Source organism: Melanostigma gelatinosum (assembly GCF_949748355.1).
Source record: "Melanostigma gelatinosum genome assembly, chromosome: 18".
Taxonomy (NCBI): Eukaryota; Metazoa; Chordata; class Actinopteri; order Perciformes; family Zoarcidae; genus Melanostigma; species Melanostigma gelatinosum.
The window spans coordinates 21143289-21162218 of record NC_136651.1 but is presented as its reverse complement, the minus strand read 5'-3'; the positions used below and the strand labels follow the sequence as shown (position 1 = coordinate 21162218).

At 42.5% G+C, this 18930-nt stretch overlaps 1 protein-coding gene across 1 annotated transcript; it reads left to right on the top strand.

Moving 5' to 3' along the window:
• The first annotated feature begins 1011 nt into the window (after positions 1–1011).
• On the top strand, positions 1012–18750 carry sptlc1 (serine palmitoyltransferase, long chain base subunit 1). The gene is made up of 15 exons (XM_079288990.1): positions 1012–1086; positions 4382–4489; positions 4575–4669; positions 5293–5386; positions 5495–5567; positions 7709–7841; positions 8166–8295; positions 8484–8573; positions 11918–12025; positions 12808–12903; positions 13527–13623; positions 14428–14482; positions 16533–16650; positions 16913–16986; positions 17120–18750. The coding sequence occupies exons 1-15, from the start codon at positions 1033–1035 to the stop codon at positions 17211–17213; spliced, it is 1419 nt and encodes a 472-aa protein (XP_079145116.1). The 5' UTR covers positions 1012–1032; the 3' UTR covers positions 17214–18750.
• Positions 18751–18930: the final 180 nt, after the last annotated feature.

The window sequence follows — 18930 nt, the reverse complement described above, 5'->3', positions numbered from 1 at the left end:
TCAATATACTGTAATATTGAAACTAAATGTCGATGAGAACTTTTTCTTTTTTTAGTAAAATAAAAGTTACCAAAATCCTCCAACCTCCATATAGAATATTGTTTTGTTGTTGTTTTTTTTCCCCTATGTATCAAATTGGCACTACAATCTAAATTTTGTTGTGCAACCTTGTCGTACAATGACAAATAAAATCCTTGTAACCTTATTGATTCATTGTTTCCACAGAGACAGTATTATTGAAACAGACAGACACAAAGTTAAAGGTTACAAGGATTTTATTTGTCATTGTACGACAAGGTTGCACAACAAAATTTAGATTGTAGTCCCAATTTGATACATAGGGAAAAAAACAACAACAAAACAATATTCTATATGGAGGTTGGAGGATGAATTAAAGAATCACACAGCCAGAGGAAAGAAACTGTTCTGAAGTCTGGTGGTTCGTCAGCTGATACTTCTGTATCTCTCTCCAGACAGCAGCAGGTGAACAGTTTGTGTCTGGGTGGGTTTAGTCGTTTAATATCCTTTGAGCTCTTCTCAGGTTCCTCTTTTCACCAATATCACTGATGCTCAGTAGACCAGTGATGTTCCTGGTGGTTTCTATCACCTGGTGTAGAGACACAATAACATAGCTAATAGTTAACTTAAAATACTACAGCGTAACATTTTCATATCAATATATTGTGAGATGATGCTGATTAAATAACTATTGATATGGCACCTTTTAAAACTGTTATGAAGTGGTTTACAAGAAACTCACAAGAAACCAAAACATAAGATATGAAATTGTTTAGATAGTGGAGATTTGAAGCATATGACGATTAAACCATCTTTGGATATTCAACCCATAAGAACCCACGGTGGCACAGTTCATATCCTGGAAAGTTCCTTATACAGCTTTATCCTAACTGACACACACTGGTGAGGTCATGTGACAGTGGGTTACTGTCTCTTATGAACGGACGCTCAGGTCTACAATTTTCTAGTGGAACCTAAATGCAGCATTGATGACGTACTAGAGAGAAGATAAACATGGCGTCCGGGCAGCAGTGGGTGTTGGTGGAAATGGTTCAAGCATTTTACGAGGCAAGTTTCTTCTTTCGGCAACTCTGTTGGGTAGACACTGACGTTCACAAGTACATTTTTCGTATGTTTAGCTAGTCGTTGATGATTTAAATTTTGTTCCGGGGCTGTTTATCGCAAACTTCTCCGTCGGGAAGTATCCGCGGCTCGGGCAGGGCGTTGAACAACCTATCAGCCAATCGCGTGTCGTGTTTTAGCTGCTCCCTGTGGTAGCGACCAGTCAGCGCGAGGAGGCGAAGGAACAAGGAAGTTTGCTGTTCCTTGAAAATCTTCAGCTTATTCTGTAGCTAGCCACAGAAGTATCCAATTTTATCGAAACCGATTAACTATAGTGTTAAAGCCAAGATTAATAGTAAACCTCTGTGTGTAAATGCTGTTATTTACCGCTACGTCTGAGAATTGTGCTGTAGTGTTTAGTGACCTTGAACATTGACGAGTTGAAGTGATGTAACTTACTTTTATAGGTGTACAGAAATCCATCTAACGGTGGTTTTGTTCTTAAAAGTCGACACAATTGGTGTTTTTGAGAAAATATCCTGCTTGGTAGTAACACTAGCTTTAGCCCATACCAAAATGCTTCATGTGTTGAGCTACTGAGGAGAAACTCCTAAACTATGCTAGAAAATCAACTAGAAAATGAAGTCCTGTGATTACTTTCAGGAATCGGACAAGCTAGCAGGTATCAGAGAAAAACCAAACAACACAAGTTCTATGACATCATAGTGTAAGATCTCTACATTATATGGAGGAATGTTATAGAATGAGACCAGGCTGGACAACATTCTTTTTATTTCACTGGATGTGTCATCATAGAAGCTGTGAGTTAAGGTTCTCTCAAGCCCAGTCCCAGTGTCCCCCTAAGGCCTTAAACCCTGAACCCTCAGGACTTACTGACATCACCTGTTAAGTGGTTGAGTGTGAGAGACTGAAACGGTGTAAATACGAATGGGACAGCACTTTGCTGCAACATATCACGTTACCATGACAACATTATATCATATACCATTGTAAGTATTTATTTAATACTTTTTACTCCATGATCTTCCAGGCTTGTCAAAATGGCTTTAATAAAATGAAAAGAAATGGTTGATGAATAAATCAGCTGTGTATTATAGTCTATATAGTATGAGGTTTTATGTTCCATTTTTAATGTAAATGTAATATACAATGTGCCATCGCCATGCATCCACTGGCAACCCCATGTTTAATGTCACGTTGCTATGAATTGTGGGTAATTCCCTCAGACAAAGTCTGCAGAAATGCGGACTATATAAAGTGTTCATAAAGGGCTCAAAATGTCTGTGAGAGAGCCATCAAACTCCACAGCTGACAGTGGGACAGAACTAAACCCTCATGGACTTTGTGGCCCGTGAGTAGGGTTGTCACGATACCAAAATTATGACTTCGATACGATACCTGCCATAAGTATCACGATACCGATACTTACGATACCAGAATTCGATACAATACCACAAATACGATACGATACGATACTGGTATATTTATCTATACTTGTAATAAATAAAACATCTGTACGGTTCCCTTTTTTACCAGCTTGTTCCTGCCCAGCTTTTTGAACACTTAACAAATGGCATTAATATTAGTATTAGCCTACAGCAAGATATTAATGAAACTACAAGGTGCCATGATTGCTGCTGACTCTGCTGGCATCTGTCTGGCTGTCTGTGGGAGTGGGTGGGTAAACAATGCTTCATTTACTTGCATAGTGAGTTTGATATTTTCACTTCATATTTTATCTGAATTCATGGAATAATTATTTTTCCTGAACTAAAAATAAAAAGAATAAGCTGAAGATCCACCCTCAGGCTCCGCCAGCATGTCGCCATTTTGCATCAATTGTGTTTCATTTAGTACACGTTTGTGTGCATTGTGACCTCAAGATCATATCGGCTTGTTGTCTAACTAGGCTAAGGCTGCTCGTGTTAGCTGTCTATGGGTGAGCTTGGGGGTGTTCATGCTTACCCCTCGTTCTTTGAACTCTTTAAAAAGTTCACGGTGTCTGTCTGAAAGGTGCTTTTACCGTGTTAGACGTGTTGCCTCACTTTGTCTGTGTGGCTTTGAAACATGTTTCGCAGACGGGTCTCTGTAGGTCAGTCGGCTTTCCTTCACTGTCTGCAATATAGCCAAAGTACTTCCAGATGATACTTGTGGCATCTTGTTTTCCAACAAGCCGAGAACGGTCGGCAAAAGCTCCTGCCATGTCTCCCCTGTGATCACTCTCTGTGAGTGTGCGCGCGCTGGGCAGCCCCGCCCCCTTGCATGCCTGCAGTCAGCATGACAGGGAGCGGAGCAGCCAGAGCGCTCTGATCGCGCGCTATTTTAATAAAGTATCGATACTAAAAATATGCAAAATCGTATTGTTTTTAGTCCACGGGATGTCTCTGACTGGTTGACTCTCTCGTGCTAGTGCATTGTGTGACAAAATAATGCAAAGAAGTGGAATGGTTACTTTCTATTTCATAAAACAATAAAGAGGATCAAGAAGATCAGATGGCCCTAAAAGACAACTGGTTAAAAAAAGAAACCGTAATAAATCTCTTGGTTAGGTCAACATAAGTTATCAGACACAGATTACCACAACTCAAATTGGGGAATGGCATTATATTGGTAAACATGAGTTATAAATATTTTTGTCGTTGCACATGTGCAAAATTAACATGGGCGAATATTCGCCTCTGGTTCACTTCCATTCTATGCGAGCGAAGCAGACGAAAATAAAAACATTTGCTTCCGGTGGTGAAGCGAAATTTGCATCTTCTCGTCGCGTGGAGTTTAACTTTAGTGAACTCTGACCCTCAAGCAACAGAAAAGACTGCTGGGTTCCAAATCGCATACTTTTTCTTTTTAGTACATACTGCAGCTGCTCCCACAAAGTACATACTGTAGCATGCAGTTTGACTTCAGTTGGGATAGACTACTTCCTCATAACATGGCACCTTGAACTTTGCTCATATATCTTTGACGCAAAGGATTGTGGGACAGAATAGCCAGAAAAGCATGCTGGCTTGCAAAATGCGAGCGGATGTTGGTACACTGCATTTGACACAGTATTGGGATATACAAAATCATTTTCTGGCATACTAAATAGTGTGCTAGTATAGGTATTGGAATGCACAGGACGCGTGTGGTGGTGGACTCCACTTGGCACCGCCCACATTCATCAAGAACATCGCCTCGTGTGACCGTACAGTTACAACAATTGACCGGACTTATACACAGTCCACACACATTCACCAGTCTGACCCCAAAATAATCCTCATGTCCCCGTCTCCCTCAGGCCCCGGCTTATCACCTGATCCTGGAGGGGATCCTCATACTGTGGATCATCAGACTTCTGTTCTCTAAGACCTACAAACTTCACGAGACCTATAAACTGACAGAGAAGGTAAGCTCAGCAGCACAGCACAGAGGAGTGAGTGTGTGTGTGAGAGACACAAACCAAACCGCTGTCATGTGGTTCCGTGTTGCAGGAGAAGGAGGACCTCATTGAGGAATGGCAGCCGGACCCTCTGGTTCCTCCTGTTTCCAAAGACCATCCCTCCCTCAGTTATGATGTGGTCACAGGGTAAGACACTGCTTTTTAATGTTGTCTGAAGCCAAGGATCCATCCAAGTCTGCTCCACTATTTATTCTAGATGGTTCTCAACACGATTCATATTGACCAATATGACGCCTCACCATATAAATTAAGTCGAATATGAAATCAAAGGCCTTGAAATAGATATGGTATGTATTTAATTAATTGGGACACATTTTCTTGTAGCTTTCCCCACCTAATAGTATTATACATGTAGAGTGGTGCCCGGACCCCCCCTACCTGTGTTAAATAGTACTGTTGTCATCGGGCCAAATGAACCCGACTAAAAGAGGAAAGGGATGCTCCACACACTCTCAGACGTGCTCGGTGTCTGACACTTGCTCTTCTTTCCATCGTTAAACATACCAGTGTCCTGTGTGTTATTTGTCAAATGCATCTAAACAAACTAAATATCAACCAAACCAAAGAATCTGACTGTGACACCAATAAAATAAGACATGTTTCTCACTGATGGATTCCCCAGGTTTAGCATGTTTCATGTCTCTGCTCGTTGAAGTAGAGACCTCAGTGAATGTGTTGCTGTGTGCTCTGAAGTCTATACACTGTTGCAGCGTATTACAGGAAGCTAAACAGACAGTTTTCCATTACAGGCCTCCCAGCCACAAAATCACCATCAATGGAAAAGAGTGCATTAACTTTGCTTCATTTAACTTCCTGGGTCTCCTGGACAATGAGCGGGTTAAGGTCAGTCGTCATTATTTCAGCCGTTACTAACTGTATCTCGACATGCTACCAGTGAGCATCTGTGTTTTAATAGCGTTTCCAATCCATTTGTTTTCCTCCTTAATACAGCAAAAAGCTTTGGCATCACTGAAGAAATATGGTGTGGGCACATGTGGTCCCAGGGGCTTCTATGGAACTTTTGGTGAGTGGAAACTTCTTATCTGCTTTTCATCTTCTATTGTCAATCCACGATCCACTAATTCAATAGTCTGTAGAGTAAACCCAGAGGCTGTTCACAGTATGTCTCCAAAGGTTTGCTCAAATATGGATATTCTGCAAAGGGGTGGAGCCTGAGTAGCCACCAAGGCTGATAGTGATAGGCTGAGACGTCGCTCGTCAAGAAAACACATTCCCAAAGATACTGTTCATAAAACTTGTTTTTAGTGCTAGTGGCTCCACAGTCTGGTACACTCTCTGCCTCAGCTTTTCCTTTTTTTCTCGTCGTATATACAGACTTCCAATTTTAATCAATCAAGATAGACAATACTTAAAAGTCCACCTTAAAAACTATTGTTACTGTCAGGTATTAGAGTCATCAATTGCATCTTTATTTTGACCTTTTTCTGGTGCTGTGAGATTGATATCCACCCACCACCACAAATAACCCTCACACCGATTCCACAGTGATTCCATTCCAGCTTCCAGCTGTCCCATTATTGAGGGACACCACTGAGCTAAACATGTGGGTAGGTGTCTGACAGCATTATGGAATGAACCCTACAGAGAAATAGTCTCTTTCTTTACTTTTCACTTCATCCAGACTTTTTGTCATTGAGTGGCTCACTCAAGGAGGAGTCTCCTTCTGAAATCTCGCGTCACATCCACATTGTTGAAATCAGCTAAATATTCCACCAATATTGAAGATCTTTTAGATAACACTAAGCTATGCTTTCTGTCCTCACAACAAACTGTGACAACACCAGCACTCCTCTCTGTCTAACTCTCACTCACGTTTTCATCGTCGTTTTCAGACAACAAGACACCCGACATAGAAAACAAACAGAAAAAGAAAGATAAAGAAATGCACTTTTATCCTCTGTAGGGTTCTTTCCGTAACTTTGTCAGACACTTAGAATAACAATCAGAGCCGGTCAGTGGTAAAAAGAAAACCTTTTAGTGGACGTACATTGATGTTGCGCTATTGCAGCTTGTTCAGCAGCTGCCATCTACAGCGTTCTCCCTCGAAACTGGGCTGATTTCTAAAAAGTCACTGAGACACAAATCTAAAGAAAAATGGAGCCATCATGAGAGCAACTACATCTGAAAGATATCCTTCAGAGTTTCCTTGCAAATAAACACAGTTGACTGTAAGCTAAGCCCCGCCCCCACTGCTACGCCATCAAGCAGTCAGAGCTACCATGAAGCCCACACTGTCACTAACTGCACTCCTTGAATATAATTATATAAAATAACGATAGAAGCTACAGATCAGTGTAAAAGTGAACTACCACATCACCTGGAGACAGAAGACAATGAAATGAAGGAACAACAGTGTTCCTGTAAAGACGGCTAGATCTTTATTCACTGTCACCATCATTTAAAGGGAAAGCAGCATGTGTATACTTTCAGTATACCTTCAATAGCTAGCATTGAAGTGCTAATGCTAGTTAATGATGTACTAACGTTCTCTGCTAGCCGCTAGCCTTAGCTCCACGTAGAAACGTGTATCTCCTTCCAACCTCTCTGGGTAACAAGTATCACTATTGCACAACGTTTAACCATGATGAGCTCCAAAATCCAAAGACCAGTATGAAAAAGAAAAACATCTGAAACCATTGATGAAAGTCTATGGCGCAGAGCCGGATAGTTGTCTGATCCTGGTCAGAGCTGACTGATGCTACGCTATGATTGGCCAGTCTGCTTTCAAGGGGCGGGGACACCAAAATGTCTCTAATGCAGTTCCTTCCTCCATAAAACATTTGCAAAGTCACTTAAGAGACCTGGATTGTCTACATCCATGTTTACCAGCTAACAGTCTTTGTCTTCCCTGCATTTGTAGGCAGGAGTGTATATGACATCACCAATGTGCTTGTGCATAAAATAGAAACAAAACAGAGGTTTGCTTCTAAACCCATGGCCCCACAGCGCTGTAGGGCACTTCCACAGTGGTTATTAAGCCATAATAGTCATTTAAAATGTCTTTTATTGCCACACAAAGTCTTTCCTCATTTCCTCATTGAACCATTTTAGTTTATTCCCTGCAAGCCTAAATATGTTCTATCACAGTAAATAGAAATTCCCAGTGAACTCTGGTGTAACTACTTTCTTGTTTCTGTTCCCCAGATGTTCACCTGGAGCTGGAGAGTCGTCTGGCCAAATTCATGAAAACAGAAGAAGCCATCATCTATTCTTACGGCTTTGCGACCATCGCCAGTGCGATCCCTGCCTACTCCAAGAGGGGGGACATCATCTTTGTGTGAGTAATGGCTCTGCTAATGTGTGTAGAGCATTATTAAACCAGGATTCAGTGATCAGACTCAGAAACAAATCACATTTTACTTTGTTGTAGGGAGCCTGAGAATGACGGCTCCACTGTAATTCTTGTGCATATGACAAATAAAGACTGTAACTACAATTACTGTCAGGCAGCACTGTTAGTTCCTTCAAAGTTCGGCACAGGAAAACCACTTCTACCATCTCAAGCCTGCATATGTTTATACATATGTTTATGCATATGTTTATAGTCAGCGTGGCTTGTTGTGCTTTTAGTTTTGTGTTGTGTCTTTCTCCGTGTGTCCAGGGACGAGGCGGCCTGCTTCTCCATCCAGAAGGGTCTTCAAGCGTCCCGCAGCTTCATCAAATACTTCAAACACAACGACATGGAGGATCTGGAGAGGATGCTCAAGGAGCAGGAGCTGGAGGACCAGAAGGTTAGTTCAGGGGTTTTATTTGGGGGGGGGGGGTGTCACAATGTCCCTTGTGTTTTCATGCTAGCAAATGTGGCCCAAAGAGTTTGGACTGTAAGCAGTATTTTTATAATGCTGTTTCCACTCTGTATTCATGCCTTACTGTCTTGTGTCAAAGTCTCATAAACTAACATAGTTTGTTTCTGTGGCAGAATCCTCGTAAAGCCCGAGTGACCCGGAAGTTTATTCTTGTGGAGGGTCTGTACATCAACACTGCAGACATCTGTCCTCTGCCTGAACTGGTAAATAGAAAGACTGCTTCTCATCCTCCACAATAAAACGAATCTCATGGATTCATAAGCTGTGCAGAGGTGCTGTCAGAGAGAGCAATGATTCAGTGATTATCAAGAGGCACATGCACAACCATATAATGTCCCCTTAGAGCAGGGATTCCCAAAGTGGGGGTGCGCGAGCTGCCTCTAGGGGGTGCGCGAGAGGAAAAATGTAATGGCGGTGCAGTCCTGTCTCCTAAAAATTACGTTCCCCCAAAACTAAAATGCATTCTCAATTACGTTTTACCACAAACGTATTTTCTCCCTGATTACGTTTGTGTTTGACGTACAAATACGTTTCTCATCAACATATCTTTGCTGTACTCTAGTCTTTATTATGTTTCTGTGATCTGCCTCGCCTCTACCCCGCCACCCACAAGTTGTTGACCCGCGGCCTGTTCCGAGGGCTGACAGACCTGACGATCGGGTGCCTCACGGCGGGGGCGGCTGGAGACCTCGCGTCCCGGCGCCAACGAGTGAGCGCGCCACTCGGAACCATAAAACCAAGTCCCGGATTTCACCCGGGGGACATTCTGGAGGTATTGTGACCGGGTGATGTGCCTCGTTGCTGGGGAGGTATGAGCCGAGAGTGGCGGGGTGTTATGGAGGTATATATTACAACTCGGTGTTGTTCCCGTGCGTGGATGAGCGCATTTCTGCCGGAGACAGGCGGCGTGTTGTGGTAGTATTCTGACCGTGTAATAGGGAGAAGGAGAGGCGGTGGTGGAGAGGGAAAAATGTTAAAGAGATGGTGGAATGTATGATTGGAGAGAGAGAAGCAAAAAAGTTGGACGTGATCCCGGTGTCCAACAACACTGTCGCGCGCATCGATGCTTTGTCCGAAGACATCCTGGCTACATTGGTCGGTCGCGTGAAGAAGAGTGAGTTTTACTCTCTGCAAGTAGACGAGCCTACAGATGTGGCCAATCTGGCCAATCGTCCGTTACCTTCGTAACGTTACGTCCGTTACCTTTTGGAAGGCACGGTGCAGGAAGAGTTTTTGTGTTTTTTATCTTGTAAACAAACGCCACGCGCGAGCAAACTGTTCTCTCATTCGTCCGATTTTTATGCGGCTCTGTTGCTTTTTTTTTTTAAGGTGTGTGTGTGTGTGTGTGTGTGTGTGTGTGTGTGTGTGTGTGTGTGTGTGTGTGTGTGTGTGTGTGTGTGTGTGTGTGTGTGTGTGTGTGTGTGTGTGTGTGTGTGTGTGTGTGTGTGTGTGTGTGTGTGTGTGTGTGTGTGTGTGTGTGTGTGTGGGGGGGGGGGGGGGTTGGGGTGCGTGAACCCGGTCGGGATGTAGAAGGGGGTGCGTGGCCTAAAACGTTTGGGAACCGCTGCCCTAGAGCATATCAAAGTGAGGAGGACACAGTGTGAGTTGAAACCGGGGGCCGTTTTGCTTTTGTATTTATTACTTTGATATGCCGTCATGAATAATGAAGGTGTTTTAACTCTGTGTGAGTGTGTCTGAAGTAAGCCCTCGGGCCTCTCTTTTTCTGTAGTAAATCTATCTGTTAGGTACATAATTAGTGTAAAAACGCCATAACCAGACAAACAAAAGGTGGACAACACACAAGTGTTGAAGCTGAAGTAAGAAGAGAGCAGGGGTCGGCAACCTGCGGCTCTTTAGCCTCTCTGTTGCCGGAATTATACATATTGGGCACCGAGTTTAGACTTTAACCGGCGCCTCTTATTCAGCCGTTATGGCACTTGTTCGGCGGTGCAGGAAACACACCGACCAATGCATTGCAAATCACATCAGGTGAAATATGAGTATTCTGACAAGTTTCCTGACTTGAGCGAGGTTTAAACACACGTGACACACGGGGGAGAGACGAGGAAATAGAAAGAAGAGCAGGGAAATTACACTAATTGAAGAAGTTATCTCACATGACGTTCTCCATAAAGAGAAACGTGTTCAGAGAGAATATAATTTATAAGCAAGAATGAACAGAATCTTATATGTTAATTATTCCCACAGGCAGTTAAATCCTCTACTCCTGTCAAGAGCTTTTCCCTGCGAACGGCTAATCATGATTTTCAGACCCCCGCCCTCAGTAAACTATCAATGGATAAATCCAAGAAAAGAAAATAGAGTTAACTCTGCGTGGACGTCTTCATTTGCTTTCACTGCCAACGATGCTGGCTTACCTGTATGCTTCCAGAAGAAGCACACAGCATGTGCTGAACAGTGTCACGCTGGAGATGAGCGAGAAGAGCAAATTCTCAGCTGCTGCAGAAAACTCTCCTCTTCATAAGAGTTTGATGTTGTTATATCAGGTAAAATTGCAAATAAATGTAAAGAATTGTCTTTATTCTTGTTCTATATTTTCATAAATACAAACTATATTTTTTGTATGTATTATATAACTATATATACAGCTTTATAAGCTGTGATATCAAATAGCTTTTGCGGCTCCAGACAAATTTTATTTGGTGGAAAATAGAGCAAAATGGCTCTTTGGGTAGAAAAGGTTTCCGACCCCTGTGCTAGATGTTAAAAATGATCCAACTGATAAGTAGAGATGCATCAATCGGCTGCTGATGGAAACCAGATGTTTTTCAGCTGATCGGCCATGACAGATGATCAGTTTCATATTCCTGATTTTTTTTTTTTTGCCAGTCACGTTTACACATGTGGGTTGACGTTACATGATAGTTTTATGTCAGCACACGGCGGCACAGACGGTTACGTCACATCCACAGAGACATACATACATGTTGGTGAGTGAAGTAAGTCCAAAATAAGTCTTTGAGGAACAGCCTTAAAAAACATTTGGAACAACTTGATCAGGCACTTGTCCAAGTTTAACTCATTCCCATGCATACTGCTCCGAGTAATAGCAGTGACCGGCTCGTCTGCAGACAGCACAGAGCTACACTGCTGTCGTTAACGGAAGCTAAATTAACTTGCATGATGCGTTCAATCTCTTCTCAGTGATGTGATCAAGTAAAATGTAGTTTTATAATGAACGCTAAAAAACAAACATGGGTATTATGAGCACTCACAGCTGCCAAGCTAGCAGCTTGGGAAAGACTCAATGGATGCCTGGCCAGAGTGTGTGTAGAGAGAGCGAGACAGATAGACAAGCACAGGTAAGGAGACAGTATGTGTCAGCCTGACAGAGGTCTAAAAGTCACCCTTTCAACAGTCAAGACAAAAGATGAACAACACAAACTACAGATCCCAGAGTGTGGATGCCTGAACTGCTGCTGCATTACTCTAAACATGGAATACGTTTCTAATATGGCGTGATCACTGTTGTATTCCTACATGCCTCCGCTCTGTTGCTCATCGGTTGTGTTGTGGAAACCTCCAGGTGAAGCTGAAGTACAAGTACAAGGTGCGGATCTTTCTGGAGGAGAGCATGTCTTTTGGAGTGTTGGGAGAACACGGCCGAGGAGTCACCGAGCACTTTGGGGTAGATGTGAGTACACTCGGCTGTACACAGAGACATGCTGTGTGGCAGTAAAAGGCTTGTTGGGTTTGTTTTTTATTTCTAACTTTGTGGGGTTTTTATGCTATAGTTGTCACACCTACAGCTACCTGCCCTCCTCTGGTGTGATGCTCAAATTCATTGTTCCACATTCCATTAAGGATGTATTGTAAGAATTATATTACTATAAATAATAGATTTAATTGAATAAACTTTTCTGACAAACAAAAAGGAGAGCACTAATGTGACGTTGGGATCCAGAGGGTTCAAAGTTTTTTTTTCACTTGGTCGGACAAGTGGGTCAGTAATCTACTGAAGTAGATTTTTACTTTCCCCTTTCCAAGTTGTTTGATTTGTTAGTCATCAAATACAAACAAAAACTGAAGTTAATTGTTACGTTTTAGCCATCTTACTCTCAAACTGGCAGCAAACTGCCCACATCTTCTCCAACGCCACCAAACTAAACTCGTACACATTATTGCACATATGAGGTAGGAAATATGAAGTGCACATGCATACATTGCTTTTGCACATGAATGAATGAATAAAAATGATAAATCCTTCTCTACTTTCACATCTAAATATAAAGTGTTTAAGAGTTATTTTTTACCACTTGCCTCAGGTGAGTTGCTACATTTACTAGCTCGGCATTTTACATCATTGTTTCGCCCCGGTCTCTAAAATCTAAAAACACGTTGGGCCTATTTGTCTCCATTTTGTACATGTGCCTCCTGTGTGTAATGGTACCATGTTACTATTTCCTTACCATGCAGATCGATGACATTGACCTGATCAGCGCCAACATGGAGAACGCCGTGGCCTCCATCGGAGGCTTCTGCTGTGGACGCTCTTTTGTCATCGACCACCAGGTAAAATCCAACCAGCTTCTATCCATTCTAGTTGAATAAATGACGAGCTGCCACTTTGTCAGTTTTTGCAGTTTAGTCTCGTGGCTTGTCCCCAGCTGTTATTCTAAAACAGTGCATGGCCTGCACATCTGTAATCCTACAACAGGGGTTACGCGTTTGGTATTTTCCCTGGATGGCGTCTACATTTCTGGTCTGTTACTTTTTAATACAGTCCACTGTTAAACCAGTCCTATTGAGGGAGTTCTCTGAGGCCTGTTAAGTATCCCAAAATAGATGTTTAATGAGGTGTGAACAGTTTCCTGCAGACAACTCCACTTGTAAAGACAGAGCTATGCAGGAATGTCCAGACCTCTCTCCAGTCCAGAAAAGCTGTTCGCTGACAGTGAAACCTCTTCACAGGGTTTTTAATGGGTGCTGTCAAAAGTGATTCTACCAAATATGAACTTCAACGGGGTGAAATGAAGCGCAGTCAGTTATTTCCTATTTACTACTTTGACTTTAGGTTCATTTGTAGGTATTGTTTTTTTACTAGGATATTACAATATTTGGTTTCAGTGTCAGAATCCCAATCCTAATGACTGAATGTGGTTCAGTAAAAAGTCTCTCTCTCTTGTGCTGTGTAGCGTCTGTCGGGCCAGGGCTACTGCTTCTCTGCCTCCCTGCCTCCCATGCTGGCTGCTGCTGCCATCGAGGCCCTCAACATCATGGAGGAGGATCCAGGTACAGGCTCCGCCTTCAACTGCTTTCTCCTCTCTCCACCTTTTCCTCTTGTGTGCACTTGGTATCTGTGATTTCTCCACTGATGTTACTGTGAAACCCTTTGTGTTTTAAATAAAGGTGCCATATAAATACAGTTTTACTTCCTTACATTTATTTACCTACAGCAGTCTGTATTTTAACCGAGCTGTCATAAGCTGTTGTGGCCAGTGCACTGTACGTCACCGTAGTCTGCTGGGGGAGCAGCATTGGAGCCGGAGACACCAACAGACTTAATCAGCTAGTTAAGAAGGCCGGCTCCATCATTGGCTGCAGACAATCTGGAAGAGGTGGTGGAGAGGACACTGAAGAAACTATGATCCATATTGGATAACCCGGACCACCCTCTCCACCACCTCCTGCAGGGACAGAGGAGCACTTCCTCCACCAGACTGATTCAGCTCCGCTGTCACAAGGACAGATACAGAAAAACATTCCTGCCCTCTGCCATTAGACTTTATAATAAAACACCTCTGGCCTGTACAAACACAAGACTGTAACACTGCTACACTGTTGTTGCTGCGGTTGGCGATCTTGTGCACTTCTGTTATGTTTATTTTTTCCTACTTAGTTAATTTTAAATGATTATATTTAGTGTATATACTGTGCATTTTTAGTTACTTTATTTTCTTAAATTGAATAGGTCCTGCTCTGTTATTTTATTATATTGTGCATTTTCCATACTTTCCATCTCCCGCTGATTAGAAGTACATTTTAAATGAGAATCAGTTCTGTCCACTCATCCGTCTGTCTTCATCTGTTTTGCAGACATTTTCACCGTCCTGAGGGAAAAGTGCCAACATGTTTACAAGGCGTTACAGGGGTGAGTTAAGACTTCTATTTCATGTGAATTTGTCTAGACGTTCAATTTGAGCTGCTGCTGTTAAAACTAGGCAGGAATTCACCGATACCAACAGTGGTATCAGATATTGGTCCGTTCGGGTATCGGGGACAATAGAGCGTTCTAGTATTGGACACCATGATTGTAATAACTACCAATTCTGTACATTTAAAAACTCAGACTTAAGGGGGTGTTTACTGAAATTGTGTGGCCCTTCTGTAGCTGCTAAAACGTCCTATTTACTTAAAAAGCACAGAGAAATGTGGCACCACTGAATATTGTGTGTTTGGTCTCATGCAATATGTATTTCAAGGCGTTCCTGTCCAGAGGTGCAAAATATGGGAGGAGGGAATGAAAAAGTGCTAGTGCACCAACAAATGTAACGTCTTTTTTTAAATGTAGGTGCAAAATATTGAAATAACTTTGACTGGAATGACACAGATGCTGTAGGAAGTGACTTTACAGCAGCCTTCTGTTCCACACATCAGCAGCAGACGGTTGCTCTTGTTCCCCTCAGTGGCCTCCTGGTCCTTTTTCCTGACTGTTCCTAACTCCAGTGTGTTATGGTTGAAGCACACTGTGATACTTCAACAGGCCTGTGCATTACTGGTGTGTGATGTCATGAGGCCTCAGAATATTTCCTCACACACAGGCTCCTGTGGGATGAATACATGCTCCCAGTTCAAAAAGTGCTTTCTCCTCAATCAATAGACCAGGTTCAGCATTCCATCATCACCCAAAAGAACCGAAGCCGCCGCTCTCTGAGCCAAAGCTCATTTGGGTTTAAGGTTCAGGAGAAGGAACACACCCATGAGAAGCACCTGTACCAACAATCAGTCTGACCTAGTTCCACTAATGCAGACTCTCTGTGGTCGGTTACCAAGAACATCTTTTATCCACACATCGCTGTCAACTACAAGATCAATGAGTCTTTACGAATGGACGCGTGTCTTCATAGAGATAAAAGCTGCACAGGAATCTACAAATACAACTCAGAAGGCGTATCCTTTAGGAAGCACAAGATGTGTAAGAATGACATGAAACATCATCAGTGCCTCTACTTATTTTTCTTACACGACTTAATGTGGGAGGAAATAGAATCTGGGATGTCACGATGGGTCAGGTTTCAGTACACACCACAAAATCCCCACAACACCACAGCGTCTATGGAGCTGTTTTCTGTAATGACACATGTGACCGGGACTGCATCAGTTAACGCCTTCTTCTGCCGTCTCGTTCTGTTGAAGATACAGACTCTATGTAACAAAACGTGTGTGCAGTCTAAATAAAATGTACTCTTTGAAATATAGTCGCGCAGCCCTGAGGTGGTGTGGCGGCTAGCACTGTCGCCTCACTGCATGTAGGGTTCTATTCCCGGGCTGGACGGCCCTGCTGTGTGGAGTTTGCATGTTCTGCCCGTGTCAGTGTGGGTTCTCTCCAGGTTCTCTGGCTTCCTCCTACAGTCCAAAGACAGTTCAGGTTAAGTGATCCCTCTAAATTTCCTGTAGGTGCAGGTGTGAATGTGTGAATCTGTCTCTATGTTTCAGCCCTGTGATAGTCTGGAGGACCCGTCCAGGTGAACCCTGCCTTCGCCCAATGTCAGCTGGCATCAGCTCCAGGCTGCGTTTCGTGTCCCGTGTGAAACCAAAATCAATGTCAACTTATTGTAACTGACTTTTGTAACTTAAATTCCTTGGCGTACTTATTTTTAAGCCAAACCATGATGTTTTTCCTAAACCTAAGCAAGTAGATTGTGACGGGAATCCATGAGGAACTACTTTTCTCTCTGAACTTAATTGAGAATGCAGTTTAGTTGTATAGGAACTTACCTTTGAAGAAGACAGGGTTGCATAGAGCCTTATCTGGAGCTGGAGGGTTGGTTAATACTCGGAGTTGGCAGTGACAAGGACACATATTAATTCACAATGAAATAGTCTTCAAAGCTTCAGTGTTGCTGAATAGATGCGTGTTATAGTCTATTATAACAACGTTGCATTATGTCATGATTTGTGTTTTTCCTGATGTGTGACAGAATTCCAGGTCTGAAGTTAGTTGGAGTGCAGTTTGCCCCGGCTCTTCACTTACAGCTGGAGAGAAGTTCTGGCTCCAGAGACTCTGACATGCAGCTGCTCCGCACCATCGTAGACTACGTAAGTCCACTTTTGTTTGATCCAATTCATTTTTTATTGCCCAAAATCACAAATTAGCCTCAGAGGGCTTTACAATCTGTACACATACAACATCCTCTGTCCCAGGACCCTCGCATCGGTACAGGAAAAACTCTCCCAAAAAACCCTGAACGTCTTCAGAATTTAAAGACCCCACAGGAAACACCCCAAATGGCTGGGTAAAGGAATGTCTAATATTATTATTTAGTGGCTCATAGTTGTTTCCATATTTCTTTTACATCAGTGTCTGGAGAGACACGTGGCTCTGACTCTGGCTCGCTACCTGGAGAAAGAGGAGCGTTTCCTCCCCTCACCCAGGTAAGAGTCTCCACTTTACTGTGCAGTTGACACAGCCTATTATGTTTGATTGGGTATGGAAACGAGTGTTGAAATGTTGAAGTGGACCCGTGAGCCTGGACACTGTCTGACTGCTCCACCTGTGTGTCCTCAGCATCAGAGTGGTGGTCACCATCGAGCAGACAGAGGAGGACATCCAGAAGGCCGTGTCTTGTATCCAGGAGGCGGCTTCAGCTGTCCTAAAATGACCACGTAGTGTTCTGAAACTTTAAGCAGCCCTCACTGGAGCTCTGGCAGGGGTCCACTCAGTGGACCGGTAGGACATCACTGTGAGGAGGACACTCCCGACCACAGACTGTGAGCCCTGTACACTGAACGCATCCCCACGAGGATCTCCACCGTTAAACACACCGTATACCTTCTAGCCTCGCTTCTTCGTTTGTCTCTTAATGCATTGCCTCTCTCCGTGTTCTCATTCTTCATGTGTCATAACGTGTTGTATGTTGTTATGAATGTAAGAGTGGGCCTTCAGCAGGATGATTTGCAGTTGACTTCCCGCTGTGAAAGAAAACCAACTGCAGTGAGAGTTCGACTTGATCTGGACGGACCAAATGACTTGTTGCTTTTCCTGTACTGACCAAAGAGGACACATTTATCTTATTGTTTTATTTATTGTTTGCAGTCGACTAGTACATGAACTGTAGACAAGGGTTGTGATTTTATATGCTACTGGTTGTTGTACCACAAGTAGACGCTGAGTTTTAAACCTCTTTTCTTTTTTGTGCTTTGATTTTTCTCTTTTGTTAGAAGTCATTGCATTCTGACTTCACTTTTATGAAATGTAAATATATATATGATTTAAATTGAGTTCTGGTGTATGGTGGTGTTTTGTGTGTGGATGTGGAATAGCCATGCATTCGTTTTGGGTCAAAACAGTTTGACAAGTTCTTCCACAACATGACCTGAGTATAGAGTTCAAACACCTACAAATAGGGCAGGAATATTCTGGGCTGCCTATTTGTGGGAATGCTGATTCAGCATTCAAACTATTGTTCCTCGAATCTTTATTCTTCCAACTATTTTTTTCTGTGAGTTTCTTTTTTTTTTTCCTTCCACATTTTTTAAGCTATAGAAACCGTTTGAATATCAAAATGTTCAGCTCTTTAAGGACATGCCAGCTGTGAGTTTTCATGTTTCTAACCTTTAAACTTTTTGAATTATTAAGCTTTTTGCAATTTTATTTTGAATTGGATGTCTATGGAGGACATTTTCAAAAACTTCTTCAACTTTCAAATCCTTCTTCTTCCTCATACTTTGAGTTACATACATTTCAACTTAAAAATGTTGAGAAACTTTTTGAACTGTCACATTTTAACTTTCATGATTTTTTCAGTCCTTTTCTGACTTTATAATGGGTGTGTATTGCGCAGCTCAGACTGCGTGATGTCATCGCTAGAGTGAAGAGGAGCTTCAGAATCTTGTGAAAAATATTTCTATATTCCCACGGATTCCACAATTTTCACTCTTCATGCATACTTTTTGGTAGAAATGTAGCTAATCGTGTCCTTGTCGTAGACAAATGACTGTGGAATCCAACAGATGTACACATTTGGCACAACAGCCTCTAATTGAGAGGAAAACCAAAATCTGCTCCATAGAGACCAATGTTAATTCTTACTTTAAAATAAATCTTGCTCAGACAACCATACAACATTTCTAGATCTCCAGTGAAGCCACATTTTTTACAATACAGACACAATTTTCACATGATCTGTTCTTCAAGTCATCCTTCCTCTCCAGTTCTAATATCGGAGCAATAAGAGCTACGGTTATGGGGGTTTTGAGGATTTGTTTGACAGCTTTATCTCCGTGTAGCTGCAGGCACACAGGTGTTTTAGATTGAGCTAAGTAGTGCAGTTTATAAACACACAGGCACACACATACGACTAGGAGATATTCAGTGAA

Bases quoted from the DNA above. Each gene is read 5' to 3' on its own strand.
- sptlc1 (XM_079288990.1), top strand. From the start codon at position 1,033: ATGGCGTCCGGGCAGCAGTGGGTGTTGGTGGAAATGGTTCAAGCATTT. The intron at 12,026-12,807 runs GTGAGTACACTC...CTTACCATGCAG, and splicing joins CCGAGCACTTTGGGGTAGAT to ATCGATGACATTGACCTGAT. The intron at 16,651-16,912 runs GTAAGTCCACTT...CTTTTACATCAG, and splicing joins TCCGCACCATCGTAGACTAC to TGTCTGGAGAGACACGTGGC.